General features: G+C 34.4%; 1 protein-coding gene across 4 annotated transcripts in view; it reads left to right on the top strand.

The window, feature by feature from the left end:
* LIN54 (lin-54 DREAM MuvB core complex component) overlaps positions 1-12817 on the top strand; it is an 87219-nt gene that overhangs the window by 51923 nt on the left and 22479 nt on the right. For 3 of the 4 annotated variants that reach the window (XM_031943392.1, XM_031943391.1, XM_031943389.1), the window contains exons 6-9: positions 4501-4577; positions 4878-5075; positions 10049-10140; positions 11811-11882. In XM_031943392.1, coding sequence (XP_031799252.1) covers positions 4501-4577; positions 4878-5075; positions 10049-10140; positions 11811-11882 — 439 coding nt within the window. The remainder of the gene's footprint in view (positions 1-4500; positions 4578-4877; positions 5076-10048; positions 10141-11810; positions 11883-12817) is intronic. The other variant, XM_031943390.1, reaches the window with a different exon arrangement.

Genomic DNA, 12817 nt, shown 5'->3' with positions numbered 1-12817 from the left:
AACTCGGAATCTTTTTTCACATGACTATAGATGGCTTTAATTTCATCTGAAAATTGTCTATTCATATCCTTTGAGCATTTTTCAATTGGGGAAGGACTTGTATTCTTATAAATTTGACTCAGTTCTTTATATATTTGAGAAAAGAGGCCTTTATCAGAAACATTGTAGGTTTTTCCCCAGCTTTCTGCTTCTTTTCTAATCTTGGCTGTGTTATTTTGTTTGTGCAAAAACTTTTTAATTTAATACATTCAAAGTTGTCCATTTTGCATTTCATAATGTTCTTTAGTTCTTTGACCATATATTCTCCTTTCTTCAGAGATCTGATAGGTAAACTATCCCTTTCTCTTCTAATTTGCTTATAGTATCACCCTTCTTTATGCTATTTTGACCTTATTTTGGTATGGGGTGTGAGATGTAGGTCTATGCTGAGTTTTTGAGAGAATTATTTTCTGGTTTTACTAGCAATTTTTGTGAAATAATGAGTTTTTATTTCAGAAGCTAGAATTTTAGGGTTTATCAAACATTAGATTACTGTAGTCATTGATGATTGTGTCATGTGTCACTGATTGTGTACTGTGTACTGATCTATCACTCTTATTTTTTAGCCACTACCATATGGTTTTATAATGGAGTTTTAGGTCTGGTACTGTTAGGCCACCATTACCATTTGTAATTTTTTTCATCGATTTCATTTTTTTTCCCCATTAATTCCCTTGATATTCTTGAGTTTTTGTTCTTCCAGATAAATTTTCCTATTATTTTTTTCTAGCTCTATAAAATGCTTTTTTGGCAGTTTGATTGGTATAGCACTGAACAAGTAAACTAATTTGGGTAGAATTGTCATTTTTATTATATTATCTTGGCCTATCCATGATCAATTGATATTTTTCTAGTTGTTTAAATCTGACTTTATTTGTGTGAAAATATTTGTCTTTTGTCATTATATTTTAACATATTTAACATGGACTACCCACCATCTAGGGGGTGGGGGAAGGAGGGAAAAATTTAGAACAGAAGTTTTTGCAAGGGTCAGTGTTGAAAAATTACCCATCTGTATGTTTTGTAAATAAGAAGCTTTAATAAAATTTTTAAAAAGAAATTAAAAGAAAGGCAACCGCAGTGCTCCAGGAAGGGTTTAGATAATTTTTCCATAAAATAAACTGAAAGGTCTCATTAAAAAAAAAAAAAGAAAGAAAGAAAGAAAATAAATATTCATGTTTTGTAATTGTATTGTCAGGTAGACACCCAAATATTTACAGTTAATTTAAATGAAATTTCTTTTTCTATCTCTTCCTGCTAGTCTTCATTAGTAACAGAAATGCTGATAATTTATGTGTATTTATTTTATATCTTGCAATTTTGCTAAAGCTGTTAATTGGAGAAAGTTACTTTAAAAGATTCTCCCCCAATGAGTGTAGACCACAACATAGCATTTCTCCTCCTTCTGTTATTGTCCGCTTGCATTTTTGTTTTCCTTCTCAAGTTATTTTTACCTTATTTCTAAATCCAATTTTTCTTGTGCAGCAAGATAACTGTATAAATATGTATACATATATTGTATCTAACGTATACCTTAACATATTTAACATTTATTGGTCTACCTGCTATGTAGGGAAAGGGGTGGGGGGAAAGAAGGGAAAATTTGAAACAGAAGGGTTTGCAAGGGTCAATGCTGAAAAATTACCCATGCATATGTCTTGTAAATAAAAAGCTATGATAAAAATAAATAAATAAATAAAAGATTCTTCCCTCCTCTGTTATTTTTTTTTCTCCTTCAAATCTTCTTTATGTTGGTTTGAAAGCTTTTAAATTTTATGAAATCAAAATTGTTTAAAATGTTGCTTTATCAATTTTGACCATGAACTCTTCCCTTATCCATCCAAAAAACAAATTTTCCCTTGATTTTCTAACTTATTTGTGATGTTGCCATTTATATTTAAGCCTTGTATCTTTTTGGAGTTTATTTTGGTGGGCAATGTGAGATGTTGTTCCATACCTACTTTCTGCTAGTGTGCTTTCTCACTTTCCAGTTCTGTGTGTTGTGCATCACACAAAACCACTAAAATGAGAATTAGGAGAAAAAAAATTTGTACAGCAAGGTACTCTGATAGGTTCACAGTTTTTTGTTTTGTTTTGTTTTAAATAGTGAGTTATTACCTCAATAGATGATATCTGTGGGTTCATCTAACATGAGGCTACTTGTGTTCTTTTTTTTTTTTTTTTTTGGTTTATTATATGCCTTTTCTTTTTCACTGATCAGCCTTTCTTTCTTGACCAGTGCTAAGTTGTTTTGATGATTACTGCTTTTTAGCATAGTTTGAGATCTAATACTGCTAAGCCTCTTTCCTCTTTCTTCTGGGTTTGTGTACATCCCAATGTTTCACCATAAAAGCTGTGATTTTTTTTCTAAGATTTCCCCATCAGTCCTCCAGGTAGTTCTTTTTTTAGGTTTTAAAACCTGCTACCTCCTGTTCTATAATCCTGGCTGATCCTATGCAACCTTTTAATGTGAGTGTTGCAGAAGAGTTCTCTTCTTCCATTTTTGTTCTTTCTCACATTTCCTCACTTACTATCTTTATCTATTGTCTTTTTCTATTCTTTTCTATTGTCTATTTTGTATTGTATTTGTATGGAATATTGTCTATTCTATATGTTTATTTATATCTATTATACTATTGTGAAATAATTCACAAATCTTTACTTTCCTCCTTGTGTTCTTAACTCCAGAGTAACAAGCACTCGACATTTAACATTTCTAAGAATAAGCCTTTTGTCTTTCTTCAACAACCTGTTCTTCATTCTGACTTCCATTATTTAATAACAATTATAATAATACTTTATTTAGCACACTAAGTTTAGAAAAGCATTTGTGTGTACATTTTATCATTTATTCCTCTAATCAAACTATTTTTCTGATGAAGAACCTAAGGCTCAACTTAATTAATTTTTCCATAGTGACACAACCACTGATGGTTAGAAGTATGATTCATATCCTTGTCTCTCCTATTCACCTTTTTCTTAGCAACTCAGTGCCCCCCCCCCTCTTTTTTTTGCTAAGGCAATTGGGGTTAAGTGACTTACCCAGGGTCACATAACTAGGAAGTGTTAAGTATCTGAGGCCAGATTTGAACTCAGATCCTCCTGACTTCAGGGCTGGTGCTCTAACCATCGTGCGGCCTAGCTGCCCCTGACAGGGCTGCCTCTTATGATTAAGGCATGACATTGTATAATGTAATGATGGCATAGGGAAAGGGATGCTACATTTGGAGTCAGAAAAGGGGCTGACTCCATGCTTGTGACATTCGATGGCTTGATAACTACCTCAGTAGTGAAAATAATCACTATGAGGATGATGATATAAGCACCCAAAGGGGCCATGTTTTTGGTGGGCTTTACAGTGTGGCTGTAATGCACTGAATGGCATTCTTAATTTTCATGCAGAATTAGTGCAATTTACTAAGTTTCTGACCTCCTTTGAAGGAGTGGCTTAGGCACAAAAGAACCTTGGCCCTCTGTATTTTATCCTGTTGGTACATGGGCATTTGTACCTATAAAAACATCATCCAGGGTGGTAGCTGCCTTGACAGCCATCTCCAGCATCTGAATAGCTCAGAAGGGTGCTCACAGATCTTTTTTTAATATGATCATCTATAACATAAAAAAGGGAAAGAAAAAGAACTCTAATTGTAAAAATTTAAATACCCCAGACTATGTGAATAATACTGTGTTCTATCTGGAGACCATGGTTTAGAAATAAGTTGTGCCTCCACATACTGTAGAAATACATTGGAGTCTTTATTGAGAAGAGTCAGCAATGCTCTTTTTCCTGTGAAAATTGATATAAGAGAATAAGCAGTGAGGTTTAAAATATATTCTTTGGACAGGTAAGATAAAATAGTATAGATATATTTAATTTAGGCCATTTGAAAATTCCTCTTAAGTGGAACCATTGATAGAACAGTAGGCTTGAAATCAGGATGATTTGGCTTTCTGAGTTCAAATCTGGCCTCAGATACTTACTAGCTATGTGATCCTGGGCAAGTTATTTTATCCTGTTTATCTCAGTTTCCTCATCTGTAAAATGAGCTGGACAAGGAAATGGCAAACCACTCCAGTATCTATATCAAAAAAACGCTAAATAGGGACATAATATAACACAACAACAACAGGCAATCCTATACATAAATTTAAAGATTTATTAGTCTAAAGTTATGGCAGTTATGTTAATAGCAATTAAAGTTGTAGCAGAATGGATTGGTGACTTAAAACATGATTTGGGACCAAAAAAGAGTTCTAGAATCTTTTCTGAGTACAACGTCAAAATTAATAGGATATTCCCAAGTGATTTTCAAAAATGTTATCTTTAAATAATGGATATCACTTTGAGCAGAATTATAATTTCATTTAGGAAAATACTATTTTGTGATATAACTTTTGTAAAGAGTTTGATAATATTTTATAGTAAAAGAAATAACTCCTGTTTTCTACTTTTATTTTTAGCAGCAAAACCAGTAGTGGTTAATGCAGCCCCTGTTCGGATGTCAGTTCCAATTGTTCCAGCACAAACTGTCAAACAAGTGTGTATTTTATGATATTTTTTGACCCGCCTAAAATGTTGCTATAATGTTATACCTGCATCTCTAATTGTTAGTTTAAGAATGAATGGTGTTGGCACATAACAACTTCTGACTTTGGATAAATTATTTATGTTGAGTGCCTCAGTTTTCTCATATGTAAAATTAAATCTGGGGGATAGTTGGCCTAATTCATTTCTAATTTTGTGACGATTAATAATTGCCCCCTAAATTCTTATTGATTTGAAGAGTGCTTTTAAAAAAATTCATTAAATTTAATGTGCTTTTTTTTCTTCTTTTCAGGTTGTTCCCAAACCAATCAGTACAAGCTCACAGATCGTTACAACTAGCCAACCCCAACAACGGCTTATTATGCCAGCCACACCACTGCCACAAATTCAGCCGAACCTCACTAACCTCCCCCCAGGGACTGTTCTTGCACCAGCCCCTGGGACAGGCAATGTGGGGTATGCCGTCCTTCCAGCCCAATATGTCACTCAGGTATGTTGAAGAAATTTAGCCATTTTGATCCTTGGATGGATCCGTGATCTTACCAGGGAAGTATTCCCTGTAATGCTGCAACCCTGTCCTCTCCTCCCGCACAATCCTTGCCCATAATCATAAATGTGGGGATAACCCATGTGCTAATGGTCTTGTACAGATGTCTTGACATTAGTTGAATATCAATAGAACATGTGGACTGCTTCCCAGTTATCCCTCATGCTCACTACATGAATGACCTGATCTTTCCCATTCACATATTTCCCTCCCTCCACATTTAGCATTGGAATTCAGGCTGTCCCCTAGGTTTCTCCCTTAGGTTGTGGTAAACAACTTTCTAACTGGTCTTCCCAGCTCAGGTCTCTCCCTTTTTCTAGAGCTCTTCTCATTCGCTGCTGCTGAAGCAATTTTCATCAAGCAAAGGTCTGACCATCCTTAACTCAGCAAATTTGTCTCTCAAATCAATTATAAACTCCTCTTCACAACTTCCATCTCTCATCTCTAGGCCTTTGCACTGGCCATTCACCATGCCTGGCATGCCTTCACTTCCTTTCCTGGGCCTTATAGAATCCTTTTCTTACTCTAAGATGAAGCTCAGGAACGATCCTCTCCATGAATCCCTTCCTGATCTCCTCTTCCCCCCCCCCCCCCCCCCCCCCCGCCCAAGTGCTAGTGTCCTTCCTCCTGGATTATCTTGTAATTATCCATTTTGTCTGCATTTTAATTTATTCATTTTATGTTTTTGCTGGACCTATTTTTATATGTAGTTTTCTCCCTAATTTAGAAATTAAGCTTATTGCTAATAGGAATTGCTTCAGTCTTTGTATTTATGTCTCCAGCACCTAGTAGCATAGTTCTTTGTATGTTACAATAAATGCTTGATTTTTTTTTTAAACTCTTGTTCAGCATGATGCCTAGTTTTAAAGATAAGGTAGATAAAGAGTAGATTAGAAAATCTGTGAAGGCTTTAACTTTCCAGTCTTTTAGGGGGTAAACAATTTCCAAGTCCTTGGAAGTAAACTTTTGGGAATTATTATCAAACATCTTACTACTTCTAAGTTTACTAATACACATGTAAAGGCAGCAGACGATAGTAGGTAAAGGGCTGGCCTCCTATATAGAGTGACCTGGGACTCTAGGGAGATTATTCACCAATCCATTTGCTTCTTCTCCTTCCCTTTAGTGGGAGTTGGGTGGATCAGTAAAGTTAACCAAACTTTCCATTTGGTGATGATTTCATTGGCACAGGGAAAAGAAATTGCTTCTAATGAATGCCGCTCTTTTGCTCTGGGAAATATAGGTCCTTCAGTGTAATAGCAGCAAGGTCTTTCTTATGTAATCCTTATTGTAGCTCCATGATATTAAAAAATTTTTTTTGTCTTGTTGTTTCCGATATTTTCTTCTTAACTTGGGTTCTTTGAAACTTGGCTATGCCGTTCCTGTAAGTTTCTTCCTGGATTTGTTCCAGGTAATGATCACTAGATTTTTTTCCTATTTCTTTTTTGTCTTTGTTCTAGAATTTTAGGTCAATTTTCCTTGGCAATGTCTTGCAATATCGTATCAAGATAATTTTTTATCATAATTTTCAGACAGTCTTGACTTTTTATTATTTCTCCTTTATCTGTTCATCAAATCAATTGTTTTTCTGATGTTTCACATTCTCTTCTAATTTTTCATTCTTTTGATTTTGTTTTATTTATTTGTGTTTAAAAAGTCCAATTATAATATTTTAAGGAATCATTTTCTTTCTAAGCTTTTGGTTCTCTGTTTCAAGTTGGTTGACTTTCATAATTTTCTTGAATTGCTTTCATCAAAATAATTTTTTTTTCTTCAGTCTGTTTTTTTTAAGTTCAAGAAATCATTTTTGTGATTGGTCCCATTTGACATTTTTCATTGAAAAAGGGATGACATTTTTAGCTCCATTATCTTCCTCTGACTCTGAACCCTGATCTGTGCTATCTCCATAGTAGCTAACTGTGGTTGGGTTCTTTTCCCTTAGCTTATACTCTTTCCCCTCCCTCCCAAATATTTATTTATTTATTTTAGTAGCCATTGGTCTGATCAAGTTCTGGTCCCAAGTTATATGGGACCTGAGCCTCAATCCTTCTTAATCTTATTTTCTGCGGGCTGTCCTAGGGCTTAACCTTGGATGTTCTTTCCACTCCTAAGCCACAGCTGGAGCCCCCAGACATGCTGTCCTGCATAAACTCGTATTCCTTGCTTTTTCTCTGGTGATTGTAAGCTATACAGTTGTCTTTTTGCTGAGACTGAAACCAGGGACTCTGCTCACCTGCTAGTGCCCACAGACAGGAGGGTTCCCGCATTCACTCTCATTTAAGTGTGTGGGTAGTTTCTTACATTGTCTTAGAAGAACTGCTTTACCTTGACTTTTCTTTATTTCTGCTGCTCTACATTCTGTCTGAGGAATTTCCTCCACATTTCTGTGGAGGAAATTTAGAGAGCCCAAAGTTTTCTGACTCATTCAACCAAATTCCTAGTATCCTCTCAAGGCAACATTTATTTTGCAATCTAAGTTTTTAGTAAAATCTTTTAAGAGAAAGAAGGTGGGAGATGGTAAATACTGCCACAAAGAACAGAGAAGTATTAAACTGTACGAGCTTTTTAAAGAAAGCTTGTCAAAAGTCTCTTTTAAGTAAAGATGCCCTAAGGGCATACAATATTTAGGTGGAAAGAAAACAAGAAACTTAACAAAAGATGTAGAGTGATTTGTAAAGATTTTTATAATAAAATTAAAACACTCAAGGACTGTAAAAATACCACTTTTATGCTCTTAACATGACAGCTTGTAATGTGCTTATAAAGGAGGTAGACATGGCCTTGAAAAGAATAAGGATTGGAAAAGTAGTTGTGCTCTGCTACAGTACTTAGAAGAGATGCTTCCTGGAGGGAATTATGCATTTTCCATTATTAGCTCTGCTTGGTTTTGATTCCACAAAAACCTCAGGCCTCCCCCAGATAAATTGATCACAAAATCTCATTACCTTGCACATTGACTCAGGTTTTCATACTCAACACCTTTTCAAATCCCTAGTTGCCTCTCTTGTTGGAGGTCTGGAGAATAGAGCAGTAAACTCTTCCCAAAGCTTTACTTTCTGGGGGGGCCATCAAATCTCAGAACTTTCCAGAGAACTCCATTTTTCATCAGCAGCATCATGCTCTCTGGTGGCTTAGGCACAGTGTCTGGCACATAGTAAGTGCTTAATGTTTATTGAAATGGGTTGCATTGAATTGGAGGCAACAAAATTGTGAGGTCATTGGAGAATTGATTCTCCCTGTAAAAAGGAGGGAGATACTAAAGGTGACCAAGAGAACCAGCCTATATAGTTATCCCTTCTATATTGCAACTTTTCCCATTGCAATTTCTATATATCATGAGTTAGCATAAGAAACTAAATGGGAATTTGAGGGGGAGTTTTGCAGAATCTGCAAAAGACACAGAAGTTTAGAAACTCAGAAATACATAAATATAGTATTATATAATATCAACATATTTTATCTTTTAATACCATAATAATTCATACTTCTTTGGTTTGGAAGGAGGACCAAAAAGTTTTATTCAGATTTTCCAGATTGTGAGGGTACCATGCTCCTAATCTCTGTCTGCAGTGTGGAAGGGATAACTGTACCAAATTTTTCAATCTGTGAAATTTTAACTAAATCTCTACATTCGTCAAGAGTATTCTTAGTGAAGGTAAAAGTAATATACTCTAAAAAGAGTGCCTCTATACCATCATATAGTTCACTAAGAAATTGAGTACCAGATTTTACTATATTATTGTTTATTGATTGATTTATAGGCTTGTATTGAGAACTGCCTTCAAGGCTCTCAAACACAGATTGATATCAGATTCCATACTTGCATTACACTTTAAAATTAAAGATAAAATAACAGCTTTGTTACACTCTCTAAGTGATAAATATTAAGCAAGGCATAAAACAGAAAGATATGCTTTCCACAGACCTGTCCTAGAAAAGAGCTAGGACAGTATCTAAACTGGAAAGCAATCCCCTATAGATGATATTTTTCAGATATTTCTGGTAGCATTAACCATTTCCTGGTTGAATCACCATTTAGAAAAGTTTAACCTAACTATATCTACCTAGGAAAATCCAAGTAGAAGAAGAATGCCTATTGTCTAGAAAATCAGATGGACACCATACAGAACTTAATACATTTTTTACATGGACAGTGCAAATAAACAATAACTTGGGTCCAGGATATTGCATAATTGTTCTAATGACCTCAGATATCTCCCTGATACATTATGACATCCTTTTCTGCCCCTTATTTTTCTGGGGTTATTCTGTTACTGTAAGATATATAACACTAAAGTCTTCAATGAAGTGAAAATGAGTATCAGGCCAAGGGCAAAGAAGAGCATATGTTGGTTCTGAGCAGGCTAGAAAAAGTTTGTTTGTTTGTTTTGTGAGGCAGTTGGGGTTAAGTGATTTGCCCAGGGTCACACAGTTGGGAAGCATTAAGTATTCAAGGTCAAATTTGAATTCAGGTCCTCCTGACTTCAGGACCAATAATCTACCCACTGCATCATCCAGCTGTTCCTGGAAGACATTATAAATAGGGCATCATATTGCAAAAGCAGAAGAAAGGCTATATCTAAGAAATGTATGTGTGAAAAAGGTGGGCTCATCATTTGGTGAGAGGGAAGGATAACCAACAGATGGTGTTTTTGCCCCTTTGGTGTCTTATGATGTCAGGAGAAATTGGAGTAGTTCCCCAACATGCTGTATATGGGGAGACACCCCCCCTCCCCGGCAAATTAATAGTAGTCCAAGGAAGGAAGGGTAAGAGTTGTACTAAATGGGTTGTGATCAGCATCACTGGAGGGAAAAATCTGTATCACTAAGATCAGGACTCCATTTGAGTATTTATAATCTTCTTAATGAATTCATTGTCCATTTTTATGAGTTTGACAAAAATCTTATTTTGTTAGTTACAGCAATCTTCATATGTGTCTATAGCAAGCAACACTAATTTTACTGGGACATCTAGTATACAAACCCAGGCAAGACTTCCATTCAATGGGTGAGTATCCTGAAAATTATTTTAAGTTAACTTTAGTATCTTTTTGATTTATCAAGATGTATCTCAGTTTGAGGTGGAATACAAGCATTTAATAAGCATTTATTCTGCCAGGCAATTGTGCTTAGAAATTTATGAATTAGAAAATTATGCAAAGAAACTTAGAAAAAGTATGTGTGGATGGATAGAATATTGGGAATTGAGATCTAAAATGTCTATATATTCCATAACATGAAAAACTCACAAATTTTTGAGCCATTGTTTGCTGTATTATTATGTCACTAATTAGGGTAAGATTTGTCGAGGCTATCTCGAATTTACTTCTACAGTAATTTTATTGTTCCTACTGGAGATAGAAATTTTCTAATGGCATCCAAACTTCTAGTAATTCTTGTTTACTTTTTTAGGGATTACATATCCCTATAATATACTTGTTTAATAGTTTCATATGCCCTTTTCAGTTAGTAGGATTTTCCAATATGCTATCAAAAAAGAAAAGCAGCTCTTCTTGAAGAATAAATCTCCTTTGAATATTTTCAAGCCTTTAGAAGAAAGGTTTCATGATGCTAAATTTGATTTCTTTCCCTTTGGCCAGTCTTCAGAACTCTTTTTCTTTGGGTTCTTCATTTTCTTTTCTTTTTTTTTTTTTTAATATTATTTTATTTTTCCAAGTATATGCAAAGGTAGTTTTTAACATTCATCTTTGCAAAACCTTGTGTTTCAAATTTTTCTCCCTCTCCTTTCTCCTCAAGTCATCAAGCAACCCAATATAGGTTAAACATATGCAATTCACCTAAACATATTTCCATATTAATCATGCTGCGCACACACACACAAAAATGAGATCAAAAGGAGGAAAAAACACAAAAAAGGGGAAAAAAACAAGCAACACCAATCACACACACACAAAAAAAGGTGAAAATACTATGCTTTGATCAACATTCAGTCTCCACAGTTCTCTGGGTCTATTGAATTGCTTTGAATCCCATTCTTCATTTTTTATAAAAAGTCAAGGACCAGTTTTAAAGTCTAGTGATACTAAAAAATAAGACACGCCAATTTCTAACCTAAGAGTTCGGTTAAAAATTGCTGATCACGAGTTGGAGACCACCACACATGGGTCTATCCTTAAAAAGAGAATGCTCTTATGGGATCTAGATTTTGTCTTTTCACTAGCTATTTACAATATAGTCAGTTCTATATTCTAGAGGATCCCTATAATCATTAGGCCTTATTTTAGTTCTGTAAAAGAAAAGATAAGAAGAAAATCAGAAACACTAATGTTTAAAGATCATTTTGCCAAGGTTGCCTAATCTCACAAATTAATGATAATATAATAAATCAAATTGTTCTTCATTGGATTGTCTTATTAAGATTGCTTAAGTGATAGATATACAAATATACTTCAGTGATGTTTGATATTTTTGTTGTTGTGGACACTCTCTGCTGTTTATTCAGTGGTTTTTGAGAGTATTTGAGGAAAGTTTATTTTTCTTTTGCCATACTGAAGCTCAGTGAATTTAGCTCCATTATTTCTTTTATAACAAACAAATATATGTCTTCCTTTATCCCTTTTCATTTTTAAGGGATATATTCGAGTTTATGCTTCCCATTATTGCCTTTAGTAATTCTGGGCAATAAGTATAATAAACTATTTAACATTTCTTATTTAGGATAATCTCATCAGAGTCTGCAAATCGACCCAGAAAGCCTTGCAACTGTACAAAGTCACTCTGTTTGAAATTGTAAGTATGTATAAATAAATTTGGGGATGGAGTTGGGAGGGGTGAGTTTGAAAATCAATATTTTCATTTGAAGCAATCATAAAAGTTTCCTAAAATTCTTCTAACAAATAATTTTTAGTGCCATTGTTATATAAACTTCTTATGCTTTTTCTTATGCATAAGTGTGGTGGTGATATTTGTAATTTTTCCAGTAAATGAAATTGTTGTGAGAATGATATTCATATTACTAAAATTTGTGATTATTATAATAATATTAACATTTACATAGTATTTTATAATTTGCAAAATATTTTACATATATTATCTCATTTGGTTCTAACAACAGTCCTTTGAAATAAATGTTACTCTTGATTTTACAGATGAAGAAATAGAGATAGAGACAGTTAAATTATTTACCCATTTCCACACAACTCCCAAGTAATTGTGGCTCGATTTATACCCAGGTCCTTCTTGACTCTTAAAAACCCAGAATTCTGTTTCCTATTTTGTGTTGCTTTCCAATTATTTGGCACCAGTGCCCCAATCTTAAGTAAAGCTCAGTGCCCTCAATTTGATTAGTTTTTCCAAAAATTTCTCAGCAGCTTTCAGTGATGGATTGATCTGGTTGTAATAGGGCTTCTTAAATATTTTCCACTTGTAACCCCTTTTTGCCCAAGAAATTTTTACATGATCCCAGGTGTATGGTATATAAAATAGGTTACAAATCAAATACCTACTGATAATAATTGATGATTTTGTGACCCTAAAATTTAATTGAGATCCCATATAGTTTAAGAAACTGGGGCATCCTGTATGCCTAGTATATCTTCTCTGCTTCTCCCAACGCAAAGTGGGACAGCCTCTCTCCAAAGTAAATATTTATTAGAAACACGTTGGTACTGAAAAGACTAAAAAGAACTTTTCCAAAACCTCATTCAAGTAACTATGACAACTTA

Source organism: Sarcophilus harrisii, chromosome 6 (assembly GCF_902635505.1).
Source record: "Sarcophilus harrisii chromosome 6, mSarHar1.11, whole genome shotgun sequence".
In the NCBI taxonomy this organism is placed as follows: domain Eukaryota; kingdom Metazoa; phylum Chordata; class Mammalia; order Dasyuromorphia; family Dasyuridae; genus Sarcophilus; species Sarcophilus harrisii.
The sequence above is the reverse complement of the archived record's forward strand: the minus strand, read 5'-3'. Positions and strand labels throughout refer to the sequence as shown.